Below are 21316 nucleotides of genomic sequence, written 5' to 3'. Positions count from 1 at the left end.
AAATGTTACGAATAAAAAATACCTCTTAACCTTACAATTACATGAACAAAAAATGTTAATTTTGTCTTATTTCTCCATTCTCTATTTGTTCTTATTGAAGAAGGGAGTGGAAAGAAAAGGGGGGGAAATGAGGAATAAGAGAATCATGCTTGCTTTGACCATATTAAAACTCTTTCTATTAACACTCACTTTAAATAAAGTAAATGGTTAGACTTATTTATATCATAATTTAATGAACTCATTTATATATTTAAAGTAAATAATTTAACTCTAAATTATGATTTACAGCTGGCTGTAGTTATTGACATTTGTTATAAAATAGCACGAAGCTTGTGTCTTAAAATGCTAAGTGAAAAAGAAACAATATTCTATATTAATTAAGGAAATTTAAACCTCTTATCCCTCTGTCTATCGAGATGAAACTTAGAACACAAATTTGAATGTTATCAACTGTGATAAAATTTAGAAGTTCTCGAACTTCTTATTTAGAAAACGTTTGGGGTAAGAAACGAGTTATTATAATCTTAAGTTATTAGAATTGAATTATAAGAATTTGTGTTTGGAGTAAATATCATTTTAATTTTGATTATATTAGTGCGTCTGTGGTGTGGGTTGTTTTAATTTGAAAAATAAATAGTAAACACTGTAGGAATTTTAAAATAATATTTACTATATCTAGTTAGAGATTTTTAAATATTATTTACGATATCTAGAGTCGATTATTATAATCTTGCATAACCCTCATCCCAAACAGCCACCGGATTTTAAATATAAATATTTTTCTATGCATTTTAATAACACAAATGAAATCAAATCTTCCAACTTCCATAATAGCTCAATTCGTTAACAGAGATGAAGAATTAGTATTTTGAATCCCCACATTAAGTATATATACCAGAGAGTTTCTCCCCACCAAACCTCCAAGAAAAACAAACAAGTACAAAGAACATGAAACTATATTAGTTAACGATAGATACAGAACAAATGGATCAGCTTTTTCATGTTCAGTCAAAGCTCAAGCTGATTATCTTACACAGTTAACACCCCACCGCCACCCAAGAAAGCCATTTCATCCAAAACACAAAAACAAGAACTCATTACGTAACCTCGTAAGATCGGTACCTATTGGGTTGCATCCTCAGTAAATCTAGCATCAAAAGGAGCAGACTGATGAGAGTGTGCTGAAGCAGAAGCAGCAGCTCCTGAGCCGTGCTGCAACTCAATCACGAGCCATCTTACAGCTTTGCTCATCTGTTCCAATCGAACAGCACTGATCGGAGGAAGGCCAGTGGTACCAGACTGCCCAGACTTGCCAGCCAGTGAACCAGTGGCCTCATCAACAAGGCACTCTGATCCTATCCTTTGCTTCACAGACTCTACAAACTCCTCTGCTTGATCACAAGCAACCCTGAACAGCTCCCATTTTTGTTTAAAATTCTCAAGAGCGGCATCTGTTGCTGCCGTCTTCTGAGCCCCAGAGGCTTCATTTGCTTCAAGAACATTAGCTGCTCCAGCAACAAACTCCTGATATGCGTTATTTAAAGAGTCCACTAGGCTGTCCATATCAGATACCTAAATATATGGCAACCAAGAAATTAAGTATCTAGAGTCTAGTCTGTTGGGAAATGCTAATATGCACGAGAAAACAAGCAAGAGCTTAGACTTAGATATCAATTGCATTTTGGTTCCTAAACTTTCATATGCCACTTTAGCCTACAAACTGTGTAAAAGAACCCATATTAGTTTAAATTATTCGATAAAAACAAACGTTAAAGATGATTTGGACCATCCACATAATGGCAACCGGTAAGATACTCTTTTGAAGATAAGCTCTCATGGTTTGCTCTTGACTTTACCTAAAAATGATCATACCAATGGTCCAATGGAGATAACAGATAAGCATCCTCAATTACATACCATGGATCTTTTCCTTCCCTAGCCAGGATGGGACTATGTTTGTATTCTTAATCCTAACAACAAAAACTAAAACATAAACGTTTTGTGTGTTCATTTATATGAATATATGATGCTGTAAGTAAATCACTCACTAATTGCTTCCTTCCCTCAGTCCCCCTACCTCTATATAACCAAATACCCTAACCAACTTCCTAACTAATTACCCTACCGCCCCCTACTATTACCAAACTAATCCCAATTAGTTCCCTTGCACCTTTCTCTATCTTGGAGTGTTATGTACTGTTCCTGCAACTTAAGAGATCCCTATTCACCTATTAGCTCACTGTCTTTGTACTTCTCGATAAGGGATATTATTCTAGCTGCTTGCAATTGTTCCATACCTTAGCCTAACACTATCTTTGATTTTCCCACTTTAAGTTTGACGGGTCACCCTTTCCATGTTGCAAAGAGGACTTTAAATTTGACTCTTAATAGAATTTTCACGGATACTCTCTTCCTTTGGTAACTTTATGAATTTAATTCATTTTCATACTATGTAAACATAATGCAGATATACTAACTTCGCTAATTTCTCATTGGAGAACGTTCATGTAATTCACCTACAGATGTGTAGGATTCTCTCTCTTCATGTCATTGAAATGAAATTGTTTCTCTTCCAAAAAAGTGGGCGGGGAAATAGATATATACACCGGGATACCAAACAGCTAGGATGAAAACTCAATGGGCTAATGCCTTCTAAGATGATTTCTAGCAGCAAAATATGCAGCAATTCAAGGAAATAAAAATAGAAAATATATTAAACAATGCAAATCATCTCTTAAATCACCAACTCTACCCAAAAGCTTAAGCTTATGGGTGAACTCAAATTTAATACCATATCTAACACTTCTCTCACTTGCAGCCTTGAAATATGAAGAAGCGCCCAACGACTGTAAATGTATATTGATTGGGGAGGAAATAACATTACATGTACTTGAACCTAGAACATCCCGGAACAACCTGTTATCCAAAAACTTAAGCTAACGAGTGAATGCAAATTTAATAAAATATCTAACGTCATCGATGATTTGTCCATGAGTTAAAAGCTTTGAACCCAAAAGTGAAAGATAAGCTATGCAACAGGGATGGCACTCCGTGAGAAGAAAATATTCCGTTAACGAGGGGAGAAACCTGTTCAGGGTCCAGAAAGATGCTGTAAACAGAGGGTTATTCAAGCTATATGTCTCTCTCTTTCAGAGAATGGGGAAGTAGCAAATTGGGGGAAAAGAAAAACTCGTAATGCTGAGGCAGAGGAAGAGGATAAAATTGAGCAAGGAAAGGAGAACCAAACCAGAATCAACAAAGAAGACAATAATCTACGAAAATAGAAAAGAGAGGCGGAAATTGACAAGGGCCCAGCGGAGGAGGAAGAAAAGAAGAAGATTGGCAGTGAAAACCATCGAATCCTCTGAATTCAACCCACCAAAATTAAGAAGAAAAAAAACTTGAAAAGCGATCAGGTTTCTCCCTTTTGGGTTCGATTCAATCTTTATAAGAAACGATTTCAATACCGAAACAGAAAATGCGACGAGTAGCAAACCACAAATCTTCTGCTGTAAACTGTTGGGTGCTGTGGAGAGAGCAATGAAGAGTGAAGTGCTCAGAAAACTGAAAGATATGGATTACCAAATGACGAGGAGAATTGGGGGAGATCAAAAGCGTCAGCAGTTTACTCTTTAGGAAGAAAGTTGGAACAAAATTTCGTTTCTAAAACTAAGGTGAAAAATCAAATTCATATCTTCAACTTCTTTCGATTTCAATTTCAATTTCCATTGCATCCAACCTTAAACTCTATAAATTCTTGCCCGTCCTTAATTATTTTTCCGAAATTCATGACCAGCGTTTTGGAAACGGTATGCAGAAAGAAAGACAGAGATGAGAGAGAGCTCACCGGCACGAGACTGCGGCGGCTGGATGAACGTTGGACGGAGGTGCAGCAGCGAAGCGACGGCGACGCGCGTGGGCGGCACTGTGGCTGAGCGAGCCGAGACGGTGAGAGATGTCGAGAGAGACAGCTGAGATCGGAATATGGCGAAGAAGGGAGGAAATCTAGTTTCCTAATTGCTTCAAATTAATTAAATATTTTAGTCGTTTGAATGTTGAATTATAAAAAATGCCCATAAAGTTATATAGTTTGTGTAAAAATCTTTCAAACTTCACAACCATTTTTTATAATTTAACCTAATTGTGTTTTTTATTTATTTATCTCCCTTCAATTAGAGTTTTATTTTTATTTTGCCAAGCTTAGGGCTAATTAAATTAGTACAGCATTTTTATGTAGTAGGTTTGATCCCTTGTTTCACCGTAAGAAATTATAAAGAAATCAAAACTTCTCTCCTTCATGCCTATGTCAGTCGTCTCTGTTGAGATCTTTCTCTTAGCTCCCCAACCTCAGCATTGCCCACGGAAAGTGTCCGCTACCTTCCTCCAATCGCTACAACACGATGTTCCTTGATCACTCAACATATCGCTCTTTGTTGAATTCTTAAATTTTGTGGGCAAAGTGTTTTCCCCAATTTTTGTAAAGTTTCTTTTGGTTTTTTTTTTTATTTAATTCTTGATTATCCATTAATCCAAAAACTCAAAAGTAATAAGCAAATGTAAATTTAACATTATATATAGTCTAACACTATCTTGATACCATCTTAAGTCATAACCCAAAAGCTTATGAAGACAAAATTGATATATTATACTATATATCATCCATTTAATTTAGACTTGGATTTCAATTCACCTGTTACATTTGTATGTTAGGATTATGATCTATTAGATTGTGTGGAATATCGGTATTCCATTGATAATAATCAAAGATTACAACTCTATATATAACCATATTAAAACACACTAAAGGAAAGAATATATAAAAATAATATAATATTTCCTAAGAATAATATTTTCCAAAAATACTCTAATTATATCAATACCCCTCAAACTCAAGGTTATCACAAACTTGAGTTTGCTAAGAAAGCTTACCAATCAAATCAGTAGATCTATGATAGAATCAGGAACCCACGAAGAACAAAAATACAAAAAACTTCGAAGTTGGAGACAGATCCCACGAAGAACAAAACGAAGAATTTATGGGATAGAGACATAGATCCTCATATAGAGATCTATAATAGAACCTACGAAGAATGCAAGGAATTTCTGGGCAGGAGCAGAGATCCTCATAAAGAGATCTACAACGGAATCCAATAACTACTTATTTGAAAACAGAACAAAGACTTTTTTTTCAAAGTAATTTTAATTAATCACAAGAAGACAAACTGAATCGCGGGGCCGAACGGAAATCAGAGACCACGATTGGAGTAGAGAGCGAAGGACACAGAGCATTGTGAATGGGGAGCAGCGACAGCGGCTTGCGTAGGTGACGAAAATCAGCGGACAAGAACAGACCATCTAAAAGGGACAAGATATATTAGCGATGGACAGGAATGTGGTGGTTTAGCGGTGACGAACAAAGCTGAACTGTCGTTAAAACAGCGTTGGTTGTGGATCCAAAACGGGAGAAGGCAGACAGATGAATCTGGAACGACGACATCAGTCGTTGGTGACGAACATATCACATCTGAATGGATCTGAACGGAGGCAAAACAGAGGGATCTCCGTCACTGGAGGAGAATATATCTGAATGGATGGGTCTGAGCGGAAGTGGGGCGAAGCTGCGGATGTGAGGAGCGGCGATTTACATTTAGGTTTGCCTCCGTCTATGGCTAGTCATTGACGAAGGCAGAGATTGAACAAGACCAAGATAAAACCTAGAGCTCTGATACCATGTTAGATTGTATGAAATATCGGTATTTCATTGATAATTAATTGATAATAATAAAAGATTATAACCCTATACATAACCATATTAAAACACACTAAAGAAAAGAATATATAAGAATAATATAATATTTCCCAAAAATATTCTAATTATGTCAATAATCTCAAATATGTTCCGATGTATGACCTAACATTTTGTTTTTCTACCCTTCTTCAGTACTTCTTATTCCTATTCTTTCATTATATATCAATATGACTTTACTTCATAAAGTTGAGGTTAAGGGAAAAAAATAGCGGTCATATTTGCAAATCTTTTTGGAAAAAGAGTAGGTGGATCTATGGGTGGACACAATGTCAAATATGATGTCATGACAATATATTCGATAAGAGGGCTGTTACGAAAGCAAACAGAAAAAAGTAATGATACAAAGATTGATAACCTAGTTTAGTGCAAAATCACCTACATCAAGAGGGAAGCGTGTCCGGTAGAATGAAACTTCACTATATAAAGAGTAGCAATTACAATGAAAATACTTATGTGACATACTCCCTCTTCAGTGACTCTCATATAGCTTATTATTCAATGTTTCAACTTAGGCTCTCCTAAGTTTGAGTTCTTCCTCACTTCCACAATATGTTTCTTCAAGCTTTATATGAGATCCCCCTCAGCACAATATGTTTAGACTCATTTTAAGAGTGACATCCCCTCACATACACTATATTTAGGCTCCCCTAAATACAATATTAATAATATTGAACTCCTCCCAAGTTCTACAATGGCTATCGAACCAAAAGTCACAACAACAAGTACATAAATTTTCAATATCAATACATGAAGATTAAGGCTTAAAAAAACCCTAAGCTCAAAACGTTCAATGTACACACACTTTTCTCATGAGGTAGCTAACACTAAAATTGAATAAGAGCACTATATAAATATGGCTTGTTTTGAAAATATATTTTAGTGATAATAAATATTAATTGCAAGAGGCTAAAGAAAGACATATGGCTAAAATATCAAAATCCACAAAATATGTAAATCACACACAATTATATATGAAAATAATCTTTTGCTAAAGTTGTTGTTCGATGGTCTTAAGGTTGTTGTTAGTGTCTTGACATATTATCTAGCATGTTGCTCAAGTTTTTCCTTTGATAAAATCAGCCAACTCAATGCAATAACAATGTCATACAAATAATCTTTTTCAAGGTCCATTTAATTATATATATATATATATATAATTTTATTTTTATCCCTTCGAATTTATTAATGATATCCATGCTTTTATTTCTACCAGTAAAAGACATGTGCATGACACGTATAGTGCGTAGCTTTAGATTATAGTAAACATTGCATGTATACGTTTAGATTGTGCTAAATTTAAAGGTATGAAATTCAAAATGTAATAAAATTAGATGTACATGAAAATAAATTATAATAATTAGATTAAAATATAATAATTTAAATATAAAACTTGCATATATCAAAAAATGATTTCTTTATAAACAATATATTTTTGTACAATTTGAAGGTAACTTATTGTCACATATGAGCTTGATCTAAACTTTTGTTGTCTTCACTGAAATTTCTCTAGATAGTGCAACATAAAGTTATTCATGAGAAAACACATTTTTCTGGAAGATATATTCCGACATTAGGAATTATTTGTCCTTGTGCTTTGTTAATTGTTATTGTAAAGCATAAATGAATGGAGAGTTATTTCCTCTTGAACTTGAATAGATATCCATTGTCATTTGTTGGTGGGCTTAATGGTATTCGTGGAAGAAAAAACTGCACGATCACTCATTGCTATTTCAGTATGTATAATATTTTTGCTAAATGATCGACATACCAATCTTGTCCTATTACACAATCCATTGGATGAATCCAAATTTCTCAATAACACCGTTAGTAGAAAAACAATCAAGGAAACCTTTTTATATAGTAGAAAAAAATGTTACAAAAGCTTTTCAACTTTCAAGTATTTAAATTTGTATTGTTAATTAGAATTAATAAGATATTTAATTTGTAACTAATTTCTAAAATGTAAATGGAAAACTATCTAGATTTTGACTCTTTACATCCTATAATTTAATTCCACTAAACTTAAGTATAATTAATTAAAAAAAGTAGTAGTTCAACTTTTCACATTCTACAAATGTAATTGCTATATTTTCAAACTATCTCTTCAAGAGAAACAAAAATATTTGAAACATGGGCCGAGAGTGGTGGACCGGCCCTTTGGGCCTCAGGCAAACATGTAGGAGTAGTACAAACGGGAGGCTAATTTTGGAGCTTCATTGATACTGTTGTAATTTCCGTAGTCTCTTTTTTGGTTTCATGTTGAAGCGCTCTTGAACACAGCGCCATTCTCACAAGCTTCGCTCAAAATGGTAGTAGCTTCACCTTTTACTGCATCTCTCACTTTCTCTGTCGCTTCGCTCAATCGAACGTCATCCATTCCTCAACTTTCTCGAAGGTAATGCCTTTTGTTTCTTCTCAACTATTTCGCCTAATTCCCAGCTACGAAACTCTAAATTCTTCTTCCTCTCCCTTTTCTGTAGAAATTCACACAGGTCCATAGTCTCTGCTTTGCCGAGGCCTTATGGCGACCCCTCCACAATTGGTAATCTATTTTCTTATACTGGGTGTTTCTGAATTTTTGTATATGATGATATAAATGCCCTAATTATGTTGCAGAGGACTTGTTCTTTGCATAGCGTTTATTTATCGGTGTCAGTTCTCTGATAATATATTTAGATGATATATAACTAAATTTGCCTTTGTTCACTAGTTCAAACTTTTGGGTCTCGTTGATTTTTTTTAAGGTAGTGAATTTCTTTTGTTCATGCTGCATTCATTGATATTCATGACCGAAATGACACTTACATCTATAAGGATGCATTGAGCAATGTGAGTGACTGGATTTTCCACCTCTTTTTGAAGGATTATCGAGTAAAACAAATGGGGCTCCTCTAAATCTTGACGATAAAGACTTTCTTCTCACCAGTACAAGGTTTGAACTGTTTCCCATTGGCATTTTTGGTTTAAAATATCTTTTGTTATTCTATTTACTAGCGTGAATTAACTTAAATTGGATTTGCATTTCTTTAAAATTGGGATGAAGTATATATGTTGTAAATTGTAGGGGCACTTGCAAGAAGGGCAAAAACAAGTTATAATAATGAAGTCCATAGAAAAAAATTTATTGTTTGCAAAATGGGGAAAACAAAGCCAGCCCACATATACAAGATGTAAAAGGTCACAAATGCACTTGTTACTGATATAGATTTGATACTGCTGATCATTTGATACACTTGATACACTCATGATACACCTAATATCTCTTGATACACTTGATATACATTTGATACTTCTTAATAACATTTGGATGCACCATGATTATCTTTGATACACTCTATATCATTTGATATACTTGAAACACCTTGATATACCTAATATTCCTTGTTACACTTGATTCTTCTTGATACACTTGATACCCTTTAGGCCTTGATACACTTAAAGGCTTCACTAAGTTTGATACACTTGATGCGCTGCAAATAAACTTGTTATGCTTTATTGATACACCCAACTAGTACATATAAAATAAGTACATCACAACACTTATATACAAAACTGATACAAAGTAAAACCAAAACAGAACCAATGTAAAAAAATAAAACAAAATCATTAAACTCAGATTCAACTCAAAATACACATCGAAGAAAGTAGAGAAAAATCACGAACGAAGTTAAATTACTCCAATCAACAACCATTATATTTCACATTGCAATTAATGAATTATTGATATCCTAAAATCAAGATGAAAACAAGAAGAACAAATCGTTTTTCCCGTATAAGAAATGATGATTTGTGCCTTAAAAGGTGGGAGAAGAAATAACGGATGATTAGGGCATTTAAAAGAGTAGAAGAAATAAGTTATTGAAGGGTAGTTTGGAAATAATAAAAAATTTTAGATGGAGAGTATTTTAAAAATCGAGAATTTTGCCATATTTGCAAAATTCTAAAACAATGTGCTATATTTGCTATATCCTATTCTCAAAAGGCTACCCACTGTAATTTCCCTAAGTTGTATGTATGCAACATCTTTTTGTGCAGTATTCCTTTATATTTTAGCTTTTTTTTCCCGTTTCATGATGTTCTGCCTTCTAATTTTATTCCTTTAACATGATGAATTTTTTTTTTCTCTTCTGTAGTTATGGACCTATAGAGGCTAGGAAAGGTAATCCACCCATTATGCCTGCTGTGATGACACCAGGAGGGCCATTGGATCTCTCTTCTGTGTTATTTAGGAACCGTATTATATTTATTGGTCAACCTGTCAACTCGACCGTGGCACAGCGAGTTATATCACAGCTTGTGACTCTAGCAACAATTGATGAGGATGCAGATATTCTGGTGTGCAATAGGAAAAATTAGCTCCTTTTTTTTTTCCTCACTCTGTTTATTTGATTGGGATTTTTTGTTTTTAATTGGTTTGTAAGCCTAGTTTTTGACCTTTCCAGGTATATCTGAATTGCCCTGGTGGAAGTACATACTCAGTATTAGCAATTTATGATTGTATGTCTTGGGTAAGATTGCAAAGCTCACCCTCTATCTCCCTCCCTGTCTTTTATGTTTAGTTCTTTTATGCCTTATTAGTATGTTTATATCGTTTCTATATCCACTTTTTCCATTATTTATTTTGATATCAAAGTTGTTTTTGATACTTCTAAGATTCACAAAATCAATGAGTCGTTATGGAAGTATTATCTATTATGCTACATACTTTTAGTCTTGCACAAGATAACAGTAACAATAATTAGCTAAATAGAACATATAGTTCAAGCTTATGATTCCTTTTTATGATTTGGTTTGCTGTTTAGAGCATCCAGCCATCACCTTCTGTCATTCTATGCATATTTTGAACATGAAAGGAAGAGGATTCTTTTCTTATAAGAGGTAATTGACTTGTGCTCTCAGATAAAGCCTAAGGTTGGCACAGTGTGCTTTGGAGTTGCTGCAAGTCAAGGGGCTCTTCTCCTTGCAGGTGGAGAAAAGGGAATGCGCTATGCCATGCCAAATTCTCGAATTATGATTCATCAGCCACAGAGTGGATGTGGGGTATGGCTAAAGTTTTACTACGATATTAGCTCATCTTTTTAAGGAGCATGATTAAGATTAAAATGAGAGGAAAAGGGATGGAGATGAATGTATGCTATTCTTTGTATTAAATTATAAAATTAATCTTTAGTATTTGTTTTAAGTATTAATTAAAGCTTTTCCTAATGCCTCCTTTGTTCTTTTGCCCTAATGACCAATGTTGTAAGACTGCTTGAACTATTGTGTTATATTTAATATTCCTTGTAACAAGTGCTTTACCAACTTCAAGTTTAATCAAAGAGTATGCTTTTTGTTTAGTTTTGAAATGGCCCAATATGTATTTCTTCTATTAGTAATTTGAAACTGTTACTAGGAAGAATCAGCAAAAAGATATATTAACTCACGCTCTGCAATAATGTGATGATTTGGTTGAGTGCAGGGTCATGTAGAGGATGTTAGACGTCAAGTCAATGAAGCAGTTCAATCACGCCATGTCAGTATCTATTTCTTACTTTGGCATTACTCACCTTAAGTTTTGCCATTGTTTTGGATCATGCTTATGTACCTTTTGTTCATTATGTTCAATCCTCTTGCTACCAAAAACTTAAACAAAAAATTATAAAAAGTTAGTTAATGAGAAATGGTTTTACCATATATCAAACTTTTAATGACCATAAGCTTCATTTCTGTCTGGTGACATTTTGACCTGAATCACTTTTGTGCAATTAGGTGGTGAACGATTTTAGATTGTCATGATTGGTAAATAAATACTCTATGCCATAAAATTTACAGATGCAATATATAGTATAGTTATATCTGGCATGTCTTTTGGGAAGGATGTGGCCATTGAAAATGTGCTTATCTTCACCATCTTTTGGAAGCTACCATTGTAGACGGAAATATAATTCATGAAATTAGGCAGGTCTATTTGATTTATATTTTAAGAACATTGGAAGAATAAAATCCCAAATCTTGACTATAAAAGATATAAGAAATACACGATAAACCAAGTGATTCGAGATACTTGAACCCTCCCTTCTTGAGATCATGATAGAACACCAAGTAGTGTGTTCTATTTGTTCATTAATCCACCAAACTTTTACAGAATAACAGAATTCAAACAAGTCTTGAAACACAGGACAACTTAAGAACAAGTACAGAATTCAACATAAAACAACAAACAGAAAGATACTTCACGAAAATGGAAACAACTCCTAAACACTATGGTAACTGACACTCTCTGTAATTCCTGCACTCCAGGAAACTACAGCCCACTCCTTCTAGAAACTAATTAACCACCCCATCTTCCCTTCCTTCTTTCCCTTTTAACTCCCTCCCATGTAACTAACCGTGGTCCCCATCAAGGTGGTTTCCACTTCCTCCTCCATTTCCCTTCTTTTTACACGTGTAACTTCTCCCTTTTTCCTCATGCTATATTGTAAAATAATTGGTGGTCTATCATTACTCCCCCCTCTAAAGACACCTTGTCCTCAAGGTGGAAATGAGGAAACTGTTGGGCGAAATCAGCATAATTCTCCCATGTAGCTTCATGAGGTGGAAGTCCTTGCCAACTAATAAGCACCTCCCATTCCTTTGTAGCTGGATTTTTATGATAGCCAAAAATGTCTGCTGGTAGTAACACTGAGCTAGAATAGGGACTAGTGCTCGGTCTAATTATTCCAGATGCTAACATCTCATTAACCAACCTCTCTATGGTGGTAACTCCTGTGGCCAATCATAAACATCTTCAAACTTGGCTATCGCAGTCAATATAGACTCTTGAATTGTAGGAACATCATCAATCCCATACAATTCGGCAAATGTCATTCCTCCCTCCAAAAATCGACATTCTATCAAGAAACCTTGATCAGATGGTGTCCATGTCTTCATGATGTGTTTCAAACTCACTTTAGTCTTTGTCAAACTCGGGTCACCCCTTATAACAACCTTCTTTTCATTTTGTACGAAAGTTAAAGTGAGTTCCCGCCAACCCACTTCAGTTACCCCCAACGTGTGCAACCATTGCTTCCAAGGATGACATCCACTCCTCCCACCTCTAATGGTAGGAAATTATCAACAATTTTCCAATCACCCAACATTATTTCCACTTGGCTACATATGCCCTTACCTTTCACAGCAGTACCGGACCTCAAAATGACCCCATAGTGAGAAGTTTCCTCCAAGGGCAATTTCAATTGAGCCACTAATTTTTCAGAAATAAAGTTATTCGTTGCACCGCAATCTATCAAAACAACCACTGACATCCCTTGAATTATTCTTTTAATTTTTATCGTGCTCGGATTTGTTTATCCCACCATCGAATTTAATGACAATTCTATCACTGGTTCTTTTTTTTCAATATCAAGTTCAGTAGCTTTTACCTCAGGTTCCTCTGAATAGACATCCTCTTCCACTACTTCCAATTCCTCCCCATTTGCTTGAACAATTAACACTCTGAGTTCTAACAGTCTGAGTTCCTTTTGATCCTTCACCTCACATCTATGGCATGCATGAAATTTTTCCTCACAACGAAAACAGAGTCCTTTCTCACATCTGACTTGAAACTCAACATCAGAAAGCTGTCTTGATGGTCCTTCCCGACAATTAGTTTCTGCAGCCACTTCTCGAAGTGTGATAGTCCTAATTGGAATAGTACCTTCTGACTTATTGTCATCGGAAACTACAGGGAAATGAGCTTTAAAAATGAGTTTTTAAAGAAGTAGAAACATGAGTTTTACCATCCCTGCACATTGGAAGTCTGATTCACTCCTTATTACCTCTCGGTTCTTAATCTTTTGGGCCAACTTCATCATTTGAGCAAGCCCAACAGGCTCCCAACATTCCATTTCTGCCTTAATTCAAGGTTTCAAACCATTCGTAAATGTTTCTTCTATGATAGCTTTTTGCAGAAAAGGCAATGGTACCACTAACTTATCAAATGAATTTCGGTATTCTTCCATTGTAGTTTCTTGCTTGATCGTTAGAATCCTTCCCAGAATTGATCCCTCACGGCCTGATCGAAATTGAACAATCAGTCTCCTCTTTAAATCTTCCCAATTAACAAACAGATCACGATCTTCATGAGATCTATACCAATCCAAGGTTGCTCTATCAAAACTAATGATGGACACCTTCATCTTCTCTGACTCAGTAAGCCTGTGTATTTGAAAGTATCTCTCAGCCCTAAATAACCATGATTCAGGATCATTTTTCACAAAAACTGGCATTTCAATTTTCTTAAATTTGCTTTGGTCCCCCGTAGAATCATCTCCCTCCAATTTGGTGCGTTTTTCCTTCCATCATCATTGATTCATTGAAATCAACCATGCTGTGAATTTTACTTGACGATCCTTCTGGTACTTCTTCCATTGTTGTCTTCCCTTTGATCATTGCCTCAATATATCAATATATTTCATGAAAGTTTGTTGTTGCTGTTCAGCCTGTACACCTAGCCTCTCAATGCTCTTTGCCAACGATGAAATATCTTCCTTAATAGATGGTAACCCATGCAACTCTGCCCGAATGCCGGATATCTCTTGATCAACCGTTTCCAACTTTTCCTCAATTCGCTTTTGTGCCATGGGCGAAAATGCTGCACAGATTTGAAGTCTGATACCAAAATGATAGAACTCCAAGTAGTGTGTTCTATCTGTTCCTTAATCCACCAAACTTTTACAGAATAACAAAATTCAAACAAGTCTTGAAACACAGAACAACTTGAGAACAAGTACAGAATTCAACATAAAACAAACAAAAAGATACTTCACAAAAATGGAAACAACTCCAGCCCACTCCTTCCGGATACTAATTAACCACCCCATCTTCCCTTCCTTCTTTCCCTTTTAACTCCCTCCCATGTAACTAACCGTGGTCCCCACCAAGGTGGTTTCCACTTCCTCCTGCATTTCCCTTCTTTTTTTGCACGTGTAACTTCTCCCTTTTTCCTCCTACTATGTTGTAAAATAATTGGTCTATTAGATCACTCTCAAGCCTATCTTGAGACAACTCTCAAGACATAATTCACTCGCTCAAATATTGCTTATCTTCGCCATTCTCCTCTCCCTCTATTTATAACCAACAAATATAACAACCATGAGGGTTGACCTAGTGGTGAGAAGGGAAACATAGTCTCAATAACTCATTAAGAGGTCATGGTTTCAATCCATGGTGGCTATCTACCTAGGAATTAATTTCCTATGTCCTTGACACCCAAATGTTGTAGGGACAGGTGAGTTGTTCCGTGAGATTAGTCAAGGTGCTGTAAGCTGGCCTGGATACTCACAGATATGCGGAAAAAAAACCAACAAATATAACTAACTCCTTATCTAATTATTATTATGCAAATATGGCCTTAGTACCCTGATAATCCCTAATACCAATCGTATCACCTTGCCAACAGTAGTAGATTTGAAAGTTGCCTGTCTTTAATTGCAGTCAAAGACAGGCCCAAAAGTAACGAGTTCTTCGAAGAATGACTTTAACTTTTATGTTGGTCACTGGCTAGATCTTAAGATTTTATGCATGTGGGCTAAGAAACTAAGAAGCCCAAATGGGAGACACCGACAATTGTCCGATATGTTGTCGTTATTGTTCTATGCACGTTTAATACATTTGTTGCACTAACAAGTGCTCGATAAGTGTCCAACATGTGTCGAAGTGTCCAATATGTGTCAGACATAAACACACCAACCAAACTAGGGTAGGGTATTCATGCTTCTTAGTAAAGTGAGTTTAGGCTCTCATAGATGTGAAGAAAAGGAAAAAACATTGAAGTTGTTGTAAGCGTATATTTTTATCATTTAACCTACTGGATTGCTGTGTTTTTGAGTTTCCTCGCATTGCTATCTTTGCAATTTGCAGTTAAATTTTTTCCTATATTTGATTTCATTATTAATCATCTGATCATTTTAATTGTTCCCTGAATTTATTGTTGCAGAAAGTTGACATGATGTATGCTGCATTTACTGGCCAATCTATAGAGAAAGTACAACAATACACTGAGAGGGATCGATTTTTGTCAGTTTCCGAGGTAACGTTTAGTGCATGAATTAACATTAAACAAAATAATTGCTGTCCATCTTGTCAAGAAGGAAAAAGAAAAAAAGAATGATAAAGACAGGAAGTAGAGTTGAGTAGAATAAGTTTTCTTGGGATCTTCACTGTATGGTAAAATCTTTTCCACAACGTTGGAATGTCGGCTACCTGACTAGAACTCCCGTGAACCAGTAACCATTGGTTTCTGAATCTATTCTCTCAGTTTCCTACTATAGTCTTTCATCTTTCTTAAACTCTTAGCCAACATTTCAAAAACAAAAACAAGAGTTTAAAATCTATTTTTTAGTTTTCAAAAATTGGCTTAGTTTTTTGAAAACATTAGTAAAAAGTAGATAATAAAGTAAAAATTATTGAACTATCATGGGTTGACCTAGTAGTAGAAAGAGAGACATAATTTCAAAGGTTCAATCTATGATGGCCAACTACCTAGGAATTAATTTTTTACGAGTTTCTTTGACACAATATAAAAAGAAAATAGAAAGAGAATGATACAGATTATTGAAACTCCAAAAACACTGTCTTCTCTTGCAGGCTTTAGAGTTTGGGCTTATTGACGGTGTGCTGGAAACAGAATACTGAGCTATGATTTGGGGAAGATGAAATGATAATCAGCCACACGTGATCTAATTATGCAAGAATTTGACTTCTGAATGGGGAATTTATTTCAGTCTGTGGAATCGTCATCTCCAAGCATCAAAGTCTCGGTCCGAATAGCAGCCATCGTTCCACTGGCAATCAATGATTAAGATCTAGCAATAGAGAACACGATGATATGATTCCTATTATTTGCAGCCAAGTAGATTCTTAATCTCAGAAAACTGTACTCTTCTTGAACTGTTACATTGTCCAAAGCTTGTGAACATTAAGAATTCATCCTGATAGCCATCTTGAAAAATAGAGTATACTCCAGAAGCAGGTTTGAAAGCTGCTCTCAAATTTAAGTTTACTCTTGAAAGGTTAGATTTTATCTATTTGGCCAGTTTGAATAGTTTTCTAAAATTTAACCTGTTCTTAAACTTTCAAATAGGTTCTTAACAAATTTGAAAATTAATTTTAAATAATAATTTAACTATTCAATATGAATTTGGATTTTATGTTATACTTTCAAATTGAATGTGTCAAGCAATTTCATCAATTTTTAAAAATAACAAAATTTGTTTTGAAAGTACGAAACTAAATAGAGATACAGACTTTCAAAATTTATTGATTAAATTTATAATTTAATCCAATTGCATAATTACTTAGTTTTTACCTTTAAATGTTTTATTTTAAATAAAATTAAGAGTTTATTCGATTATGCTTATCTTTTGCTTCTATTATTTGTAACAATACAAAATTTTGAAGACATGATTTGTAATAAAGTATGTTTGATGGTCATTTTGAAATTATTAAGACCATTTCTTTTTAATTTTCAGAATGATCTGAAAAATGGTTTTAATCATTTAAAATTAATTTATAATCATATGCCAATTGGGTTAAAAAGTGTAAAGTTAAACATTAAATTTAAGTTGTCGTGTGGATTCAAAGAGTTATTATTTATTTCTTATCTACGTATCAAATTTCATTGAAAAAAAACAGTTCTTACGCAGTGGGAAACTACAAAATTTCTTTAAACATATGAATTAAAAAACATGTAATCGAAAATTGACATTATTCGCATAAAGAACTACTTGTTGCTTGCGATGGAGGACTTGTACAAAGAATTAAATAGTATGGATCCATTCATTTCTATCTTTTCTATAGATTTGATTGAGACTTACAGTGTTTGAATTATATGTGTTTTATTTAAAAAATAAGTTATTTTTTTAAAAAAATTGAAATGTTTGGAAGCCACATAAAATAGAATTTTAAATAGATTTTAAACAATTTCTAGAAAAAATAGTTTAAAAACAATGAATTTCTTGAAAAACATTTCTTCCTTCCTTCGATGGGTGATGAAGAACAATAGGAGGGAGATGAATCAAAGAAACCCATTAGCCTCTTATCATTGGTTGATGACCACTGCAATCAGTTGCTTTGATCATTGGCGATCTCTACCAACCAACTGGTGTGACCATTGAAACTACCGCCAATAGACCGTTGTGATTGTTAGGGGTGTTTGGCGAGTCATAATGGAATGAGTTCGTATTGTTATGTAATCCAAAATCCACGTTTAGATGGAACGTTTTGAACCTGATCTGTAATACAAAACAATATTTCGTTTCGATAGATTTTCAATTTAACTTTCATTATTTCACACTTTACAGTCTCATTTTTGTTTCGACTTCGATTACTCATGCTTTCCAATACTTACTTGATTTCCAGTAATCCAATAATATGATCGTTGACAATCACCTTGGGCTAGCCGTTTGTGGGTAGAGATGATCCATTCTAAATCAATCACAAGTTGTTCATAGATAATTGATTCTAACCAATTTCTAAGTCAATGACAAGTTCTTCATATAGACATAGATTCAACTCATTCAATGAAGCAAGCCAAGAAAAAACAAAGATATATTACATGAACACACAGGCTTCACACCATTTTAACAACACAAAACACTTTAAGAGACCTACAATTTCATTCATATACTATCCCAATACACTCAAACATCAGAAACAAAAACAATATTATCCTTGGGGTAAAAATGACAAACAGAGGATTCACCAGGCTCAACATTCAACACTCTAAAAACCACATGATCACTATCCCATCCAGAAGTATCAACATGACAAATGGCCAGACTTTCAACTCTATCTCCATTTTCACCTTCAACAATAACCTTATACAAAACGTTATCACTCACTTGGCTATGACAATACAACACCAAATAAGGATATGGCATCAAATGACAAGACAGTATCCTTGAAGCCAAAATTTTTGTGGGTTCTTCCAAGATTGTGTAGTTTTGCAATTCTGTCTTGAAGTTCTTTGGATAAACAGTAGCCTCAGCTTTCACTGACCCGTAGAACCCGAAAAAGCCACGTGTCGAAAAGTATAAGGATTCTAAAGAAGTAGCACAGAACTTGGTCTCTCCTTCCATTGGCTCAAGTTCACACTGTGTGAGAGTGTACTCCATAGCCTTGGCTTGTGGAGAATCTTTGGAAATGGAGAAGAATTGAAGAAGATAAGAGAGATTTGCTAATGAGAAAGGGATTTTTTCTGCCATTTCTTTGGGAAGTTGTTTTGGAATTTCTGAAAAGTTTTTGATTGGGAAAAAAATTGGCATCTTTTTTCCAAGTTTTAGATCATTTGGTGTGAAGAAAACATTGAGTGAAGGATTTTTGTTCGTTTCAACCATCTCTCTATCACTAACTTTTGACTGCAGCATTCTTGCATAGCTGTTCTTCTGTTGAAGGCACTGCAGAACCAAAAAAAAAAAAAAAAAAAAAAAAAAAGAAAAAAAAGAAAAAGAAAAAGAAAAAGTTAAAGGAATTTGTTATTCTTTTAGATATGAAATAATCAAATAGGGAGATTCAATTTTATGGGTTTAGAAGCTTACACCAAGAACAAGAAGGAAGTAGAAAATAAAAGTCAGATTAAAAAAAATTCCCTCTTGCATTTTTCTCTTGAATGTCAAGATATATCTCTCTCTGTCTAATTTTTAGATTTTTCTTTAGGGGGTTTTCTGTGAAGAAGATGACCAATATATTTATATTTGGAAACTTAATGTACAAGTGATAAAAAAGTGTTCTTTTGAGAATGCTCTCATCATAGATGTATTTTTTTTTTAATAAAATTTTTTATTTGACGAAGATTCTTGAAATCAAGTGACCAATAAAATGTCAACTGTATTTATGAGCATATTTTTTTAATGGGTAGGGCTTGATAAAATAAGAAAAAAAAATCCATCCATTTTACTATGTTTATAGAAGAAGATGTAACGACCAAACTTTTTATACTAAGCTAAGATCATTATTATTTAAAGAAAAATAAAATTTCTTAAATTAAATTAAAAGGTAAAACAAATGTTCATGATCAAAATGTCAAATGCTCATTTAAAATCATAAATAAATAGAAATAAATCTCAAAATAACAAAATCCTAATCTGGGCCCTATCTAGTTTTAAGGAGTAATAATGAAAGTACAAAAAAAACTAAAATCAAACTAAAATCATAATTACGGAAGCAAAACGTTCCCTATGGCATGCCACAGTCACTTCTTGTCATTAGCCAATTTCCTCTGCTCTTACCTCTACCTTTACCTCTACCTCTGCCTAAAAAATTAAACATAAGAGAGAGTATAAAAATATACTCAGGAAGGGACCTACTACTAGTCCCGCTAAATGACTGTTAACTTCATATTAGAGTCCTATAAAATGGTACCCCTAACTGGCACGTTCCTGAACACGCGCAATCTGTGATCCCGTAAGAATATCTTTGGTCTTCGGTGAACTCAAAGGAACACCTAGGACAAAAATGGTCTTCGGTGAACATAAGGAACACCTAGGACAAACCGGTCTTTAGTGAATCTCAAAAGAACACTAAGACAATCGGGCTGTGAGTGACCCCGTCGAGTCACTCGTAATATATCATCTCATACTGGACTGGTGATTCCATCAGACTACACAGTCATAAAAGGTGGTGATCCCGAGGGACACCCATGTGGGTACGACTCTAATAGACAAGTTAACAGTACGACCTAACCTTAACATGTAGCATAATATAATATCATAAACATGACATAAATATTAACCATAACATTCTTAATCTTGAGGTTTATAATTCTAGCATATCATCAACATCAACATTCATCATCAACATAACTCAGTCAAAACTAACTGTCCTCAAAAGCATAGACTAGTCATGACTACCAATCATTATAGATTATAAACACATTATGCATATTGACTACGTTAATGCATAATGGACAAGGTTAACATGCAAGCTCATACTTCAATTCGAAGGTCTAGTAGGAGAATCTCTTACCTGAAGAGAGATTAGCTTAAATCAAAATTAATCCTGACAGCGAGGTCAACTTCTTAAGGAAAAATCCTAAACATGAAGGATAAATACTAAGATGATAACTTATTTTGCAGTTAATTTAGGATAAAAAAATCTAGTTAATTCAACTTACCCAAAGTTGGTTGAGGTTGAGTCCAAATTATCCTTGATTGGGAAAATTTTCACAGCTCAGTTTCCAATAAAAATCTAACCAATTTAATTCAAAATCCAAAATTAAATTAATTAGAGTCCAAAAATCAATCTTTGTTGAGGATTAACCAAAACCCAATCCACTCACCCAAAACTTACCAAAAATAGGTGAAAAGGAAAAAAAAATAAGCTTAGTGGCTCAAAATGGCTTGGCTAGAGGAGAAATTGGCTAGGTGGCTCGACTGAAAGAGGAAAATTGGCTAGGCAGGTGGCTCGCACATGCAGGGGCAGCTCGGGTACGAACGCGCGTGGCTTGAAGAGAAGCGACTTGGCGACTGGGGGCGCGACTCAGGACAGTTC

General features: G+C 34.5%; 3 protein-coding genes across 3 annotated transcripts; 1 reads left to right on the top strand and 2 right to left on the bottom strand.

Annotated features, from left to right (window-relative positions):
• Window positions 1–938: 938 nt before the first annotated feature.
• Window positions 939–4167, bottom strand: LOC103497499 (mediator of RNA polymerase II transcription subunit 32). The gene is made up of 2 exons (XM_008459714.3): window positions 3848–4167; window positions 939–1572 (listed from the first exon to the last, which is right to left on the bottom strand). Exon 2 carries the CDS (start codon window positions 1561–1563, stop codon window positions 1123–1125), a length of 441 nt encoding a protein of 146 aa, XP_008457936.2. The 5' UTR covers window positions 1564–1572; window positions 3848–4167; the 3' UTR covers window positions 939–1122.
• Window positions 4168–8016: 3849 nt separating this feature from the next.
• On the top strand, window positions 8017–16824 carry LOC103497498 (ATP-dependent Clp protease proteolytic subunit 6, chloroplastic). Its single transcript, XM_008459712.3, has 9 exons — window positions 8017–8204; window positions 8290–8351; window positions 8672–8741; window positions 9943–10144; window positions 10252–10317; window positions 10709–10849; window positions 11268–11321; window positions 15765–15857; window positions 16415–16824. The coding sequence occupies exons 1-9, from the start codon at window positions 8116–8118 to the stop codon at window positions 16460–16462; spliced, it is 825 nt and encodes a 274-aa protein (XP_008457934.2). The 5' UTR covers window positions 8017–8115; the 3' UTR covers window positions 16463–16824.
• Window positions 16825–18349: 1525 nt separating this feature from the next.
• On the bottom strand, window positions 18350–19516 carry LOC103497497 (BURP domain protein USPL1-like). Its single transcript, XM_008459711.3, has 2 exons — window positions 19366–19516; window positions 18350–19224 (listed from the first exon to the last, which is right to left on the bottom strand). The coding sequence occupies exons 1-2, from the start codon at window positions 19423–19425 to the stop codon at window positions 18469–18471; spliced, it is 816 nt and encodes a 271-aa protein (XP_008457933.2). The 5' UTR covers window positions 19426–19516; the 3' UTR covers window positions 18350–18468.
• Between the last annotated feature and the right edge of the window lie 1800 nt (window positions 19517–21316).

The sequence above is a fragment of the Cucumis melo genome, chromosome 11 (genome assembly GCF_025177605.1).
Source record: "Cucumis melo cultivar AY chromosome 11, USDA_Cmelo_AY_1.0, whole genome shotgun sequence".
Lineage (NCBI taxonomy): Eukaryota > Viridiplantae > Streptophyta > Magnoliopsida > Cucurbitales > Cucurbitaceae > Cucumis > Cucumis melo.
This window is presented reverse-complemented; position numbering and strand designations above follow the sequence as displayed.

Excerpts from the sequence above, each read along its gene's own strand:
- LOC103497499 (XM_008459714.3), bottom strand. The coding sequence starts at position 1,563 with ATGGACAGCCTAGTGGACTCTTTAAATAACGCATATCAGGAGTTTGTT.
- LOC103497498 (XM_008459712.3), top strand. The coding sequence starts at position 8,116 with ATGGTAGTAGCTTCACCTTTTACTGCATCTCTCACTTTCTCTGTCGCT. Across the intron at positions 10,145-10,251 it reads ATGAGGATGCAGATATTCTG|GTATATCTGAATTGCCCTGG; the intron begins GTGTGCAATAGG and ends TGACCTTTCCAG. Across the intron at positions 15,858-16,414 it reads GATTTTTGTCAGTTTCCGAG|GCTTTAGAGTTTGGGCTTAT; the intron begins GTAACGTTTAGT and ends CTTCTCTTGCAG.
- LOC103497497 (XM_008459711.3), bottom strand. The coding sequence starts at position 19,425 with ATGCAAGAGGGAATTTTTTTTAATCTGACTTTTATTTTCTACTTCCTT. Across the intron at positions 19,225-19,365 it reads ACTTCCTTCTTGTTCTTGGT|TGCCTTCAACAGAAGAACAG; the intron begins GTAAGCTTCTAA and ends TTGGTTCTGCAG.